The 5,352-nt window shown below is 44.7% G+C and overlaps 1 protein-coding gene across 2 annotated transcripts in view; it reads left to right on the top strand.

The window, feature by feature from the left end:
• The window catches only part of ROCK2 (Rho associated coiled-coil containing protein kinase 2), a 213,445-nt gene that overhangs the window by 185,045 nt on the left and 23,048 nt on the right, over nucleotides 1-5,352 (top strand). For both annotated transcript variants that reach the window (XM_019520753.1, XM_019520752.1), the window contains one exon: nucleotides 3,447-3,517. In XM_019520753.1, the coding sequence (XP_019376298.1) occupies nucleotides 3,447-3,517 (71 nt within the window). The remainder of the gene's footprint in view (nucleotides 1-3,446; nucleotides 3,518-5,352) is intronic.

Genomic DNA, 5,352 nt, shown 5'->3' with positions numbered 1-5,352 from the left:
ATCAGTATCGGCCCCCAAAATCTCTATTGGTGCACCCCTAGGTGTACACATAAATTATAGATCCTTGGTAGTGTAGAGGGCAGTATCAGGTTTTTAGAATTTTACTTTTCCAGCAGCATGAAGAAAATTCTATATACGTGTCATGTATTTTTGCAGACTTTAAACTGTATGAATACATGCATACTGTAGTGAACAAAACTCCATGTTTAGGACTAATGTAAAGTTTTAATTGCCATATTCACATTTTAGCATTTGACTGAAAGCTTCTTAGAATATGGATCTGTTTGGTCAATTAATTTTCTACAAAAGGTTAAAATTTAGTTAGAAATACTATCATAATACTGAAAAATAGCATCTTTATTTCTCTACAGCATGCACTTTGTATATACTGATGCTCATTTTACAGGAAACGGTGTAGATTTGGGGCTTTTTTCTAGCTTCTGTTTAAAGTAGCTGTACTGTTCTAGTCTAGGGCATTTTATTACTTTCATTGTTTTCACCAAATTAGTGTGTCTTTAAAAATTAAAAATTACATATAGTTTATAGACAGAGTTTAGTATGTAACATTTCTTGCAGGGCAGACAAAACCATGTTTATGTCTACTGAGCATATAGGCGGTTGCCATGACTGCATTTTCTTAGCAAACATGTTTTCTTCCTTTCCTGATACTCCCCCAGCCCCCTCCCTCTCTTTTTTCACACTTGTGATTGACATGGCTGTTCTGGAAAGCTATGATGTAGTCCTTGGCCTTTTTCTGCTCCTAGTTAAAAATGAATCCCAAAAGTAATCTGATGGGAAGCTTCCCATCAGATTTATCTCCTGTCAAAGTGAATTTTTGGAGTTTAGAAAAATGAAGCAAGGGAGATGGAGTAAGTAGGATGGGACTAGTTCTTTGTAATGAAAAATCCTTTGTGACATTATTAACAAGTAGTTTGTGTTCCTTGCATGTCTGGCATTGTGGGATTCAGTCTTTTGACTAACATTCTGTGTGTTATGTCTGATGCTGGGCAAGTGAGAACAGTAATATAATGTGACAAGTATGTGGGACAGACATGAATTCTTGCCCCATGTTTTTGGAAAGTGTAGGTAAATGTACATCCCCACTGAAGGTACTTAGCCCATAAACATACTTTGAAGATGGATTAGACATCAAAATAGATAACCTCCCTTCCACCTTTTCCCACAATATTGAGGGTTCTGTACATATTATTTCTTTGTTTGTTCATTCCCTATTATACAGCTGGGAATGATTTCACTACCTGGTTAACCGGGAACTGCATGGTTCCAGGCATGTTGCCCCCTGTTAAAATCAAAGTCTTGGATTTTTAACTTAGTTTCTGTGCAGTGCCAGGAATCTAAGATTGTGATCAGTTGATGAGAAAGCAGTTATTCCAGGTAAATAAACAATGCTGCCCAATACTTACATTACAGCAAAGACAAATTCTTGTCTTAAACTAGATTTTAACAAGAGGCAGGTGAGATTTTAGTGCACCAGTACCAAGCACAGAGAAAGTCTGATCCCAATTTGGCTTTTAGGTTCTAACTACTGTTGATATTCTGACATTTATAAATCTAGTATGAGATCTCATTTATTGAGTTCTCAAAAGTATTATTAATGTGGAATAAATATTCCTATTGTGTGAAACTAGCAACAGGAAACTACTGTATTTTACCTGAATCCAAAACATCTTCAAATGTAAGATGGCTCATCAGTAATTTGATTTTATACATGGGAAATTATACATTTGTTATAAATGTCCATATATATGATCTAATTATTGGAGGGTTGTCTTAAATTTTTACCCCCAGAGCACTGCCTGTGCCTACCCCTGTGGCATCTGTCCCCCCTGTCTCTCCCTCCCCACTCCTTGCCCACGTCACCTGCCTGTGGACTCTGCCCCTTCTGCATGCCGCCCCCCACAGGCTCCTGTGGCTTACCTTCTGGGCGATAGCTCTGGCTCCAGGCCAGTCAGCAGTGGCTCCAGCCCCAGCCTGGTCTGACTCAGCCAGGTAGAAGCAGTGGCCGCAGCTCCAGCCAGGCTGGGGCCAGGACTGGCTCTGAGAGTAAGTGAGGCTAGGGACATGCTGTACAGGCTCTACTATGCTTCCCCCCACCCCCCAAGCTGCATAATCTCCCTTGTGCCCCCTCCCCACCACACGGTTTCCCTGAGTTCTTGCCCTGTGCCTCCCGATTCCTCCTGCAAACCTTCTCCTTTACCACCACACAAGCCACCCCAGGCTGGGGCAGGCAGCAGGTCAGCTCTGGCCGGAGCTGAGCCACCACCTATCCTGGCTTAGGACTGAAACTTAAGACAAGGTTTTCAGCCATAGTTGAGGCGGGGAGGGGGGAACCTTACCTTGAATTAAAACAAATATGGTATTTCTTATGAAATAATTCAGTGAGACAGTGTACTGTATGCATGAAAAGACCAGAGAATTAGCCAGAGATGGCTTTTAACAGATTAGAAAGCTATGGTGATATATGTAGGCTCTAGGGAAAAGGTAGTAGAGCAAGGGATTCAGATTACACCAGCAGAATTTGACATTTTGCTTTTGCCCTTGACAGAGTACAGTTAGTTTTATTTGTAAATCCTCTACTCCCATATCTGCTGAGGTTTTGGTCGTAGCTGTGTTGATCTAAGGACATAGGTAGGCAAGGTTCTTTGAGTAGACGTGATTATTTTTTATTAGACCGACTGAGTAGTTGGAAAAAAGGTTCTTAGCAAGCTTTCGGGCTCAGTCACCCTTGTTCAGGCATAGGGAGTGACCAGCAGAGAGTCCGTATGCCTGAAGAAGGGTGACTGTGCCCAAAAGCTTGCTAAGAACCTTTTTTCCAACTACTCAGTTCGTCTAATAAAAAATAATCACATCTACTCAAAGAACCTTGCCTGGTTACTCCTATATCAAAATGTAAGTAATATGCAAGTTACGCAATAAGTGTCTGTATATAGACACATGTACAATAGCCATTAAATATAACCCTTTATGTGCAGCCTTTTACATTTCATGTACTTTTATGTATGTTCATATTCTGAAACTTCTTCCTAGAACTGACTGTTTTATATTCTATACTAATGCTTTTAAACAAGCAGTTTTCATTGCTGGAGGTTGATGATTATAAGCGTTTTAATTCCTAAACATCTTTGTTTTATTTTTACTAAAAAGGAATGTGAATGTACGTGTGTGTGTAATAGTATAATTTTATTATTAGATATTTGGTCATGTACTCAATTTGAGTTGCATTACGTGCTGTTAGTTGCTACGTGTAAGACGTGGCTTCCTAAAAACTTGCTGTTTTTTAGGGTGATTTCTTTCCCCATCCCCTCAGCTGGCCATGGCATTTGTGTGTCTGCTTTGTGACTTCAAATTAAAAACTATTTCAAATGCATAGAGGCTCAAAAAGAATGTATGTTCAGCTACTGATTTGCTTTAATATTTGTTTACAGAGTCAAGATTAGAGGGCTGGTTATCACTCCCAGTCCGGAATAACACTAAGAAATTTGGATGGGTTAAAAAGGTGAGAAAACTGACTTCAGCACTAGGGCTATTGGGCTTTTATATTATACATCTATGTCAAAGTGTGTAATTTTGTTTCTTAAATAAGAGTTCTTTAATCAGAATTGGAAAAGTTGCTTGTGTTACACCCTTGGCAGATCAGAATCTGTTAAGTTGCTGTTCAGCTGCAAAGGGGAGGGGGCAGCGCATGCAGCTGTGGCTGTTTGAGAATCTAGCAGTGAGCAGTCTCAACAGAATCTGAAGGCTATGAATTTGATTTAATCTGGGTGCAAAAGCACTTGGTAAGTGGAAAATCAAGTGTGGGATGTAAAGGGAATCATTCAAGTGTTGATCTTGGTGAGGCATTGTGATACCCAGGAGTGAGACATGGATGTCTCTTTATATGGCTGGTGCTTAAGCCCATGAGAGAGATGGTACTCTACAGAATAGATAGAACATAGATACTGGTGAAACCAAGTCTTTTTTTCATTACCTCACCTACCTGCCTTTTCTGAATATTTTCTAAGTACGAGATTTTCTTATTTATCTACTTATTCATTGGCTCCTTTCTTGAGACTGATAACACAAGTGCTAATTATGGTAGGGATACTGGCATCCTATAAACTGGACACCTGAAACAGGCATTATTAGGTACTTGTCACTAGGCCTGTGCAAATAGGGAAGAATTTGATGTCAGATTTGGATTCGGCCAATTTGGAGGACCAGTTCAGATCATTGTCTTGAATCAATTCAGCCAAAACAGCTTCAGAAGATTTGGCGGTTATTTGGATTGGCCGGGGAGAGGCAGACACAGCCGGGCAGCTGCAAACTCTCCCGTGACTCCTCCAGCTGTGCCTGTCTCTCTCTGGACAGGGGGAGCTACAGGAGAAGCCCCCCTGGCTGCCCTGCCCGACCCCATTCCCCGCCTGGCCCCAGTCTAGTCCCTGCACATAAAATAAACAAACAATAAAAGCCTCACACTCACCAGCTGCAGGAGTGGTGATTGGAGCCTCTTGGCACTCATGGCAGAGCCCCCCCGCACAGCATGGGACAGTGGGGATCACTCCCACCCCCCCCGCTTGGCAGCTGTCACATCACGTGAGTGCAGCATGGCTCAGCAGGATACTGTGTGTCGCTGGGAGCTGGGGCCGCTGGGGCTGAGCAGTGTTGGGCTCTGGCTGACACGTGAAGCCACCCCAGGTACCAGACAGCGTGCAGCATCCTGCTGAGCCACGCTGCACCTGCACCCTGGGGAAGCTGACACGCAGGTGCCAACTGGGGGGCAGGGGGAATGATCTCCATTCCCCTGCACTGCACGGGGGGGCTCTGCTATGAGCCCTTGGAGTTCCTGATCACTGCTGCCAGAGCCAGTGAGTTGCAGGGCTTTTTTATTTCTTTTAAGTGCTGAGAGGCTGGCCCAGGCACGGAGGCCATGGGGGCTTCTCCTGTGGCTCTTCCAGCTATGCCTGCCTCTGCCCTGGCAGGGGGACCCATGGGGACTATGCCCTGCTGCTGCTTGCCCAGGTGGCATGGGTGGGGTGTGTGCGATGGAGGCATAGCTTGCTCCAGGCAGCAGCAGGGCATAGCCCCCACTCCCAGCACTACCGTGCCCGCATCAGCACTGGGAGCATAGGCTCTGCCCTGTCGCTGCTTGCTGGCAGGTGCAGGATGTGGTCACAGCAGTGTTGGGAGCAGAGACTATGCCCTACTGCCTGCCCCCTTCTGCCTGGAGTGAACCTGCATCCTGCCAGCTTCCGCTCCCAACACTTCTGCGCCCACAACCATCATGCCCCCCCCCCCCCCCCCCCCCCCCCCCCCCCCCCCCCCCCCCCACCCCCCCCCCCCCACCACCCCCCC

Source organism: Gavialis gangeticus, unplaced genomic scaffold (genome assembly GCF_001723915.1).
Source record: "Gavialis gangeticus isolate Ggan-Ray unplaced genomic scaffold, GavGan_comp1, whole genome shotgun sequence".
In the NCBI taxonomy this organism is placed as follows: Eukaryota; Metazoa; Chordata; order Crocodylia; family Gavialidae; genus Gavialis; species Gavialis gangeticus.
Note: the sequence above shows the minus strand (reverse complement) of the source record. Positions and strands in the feature narration are given on the sequence as shown.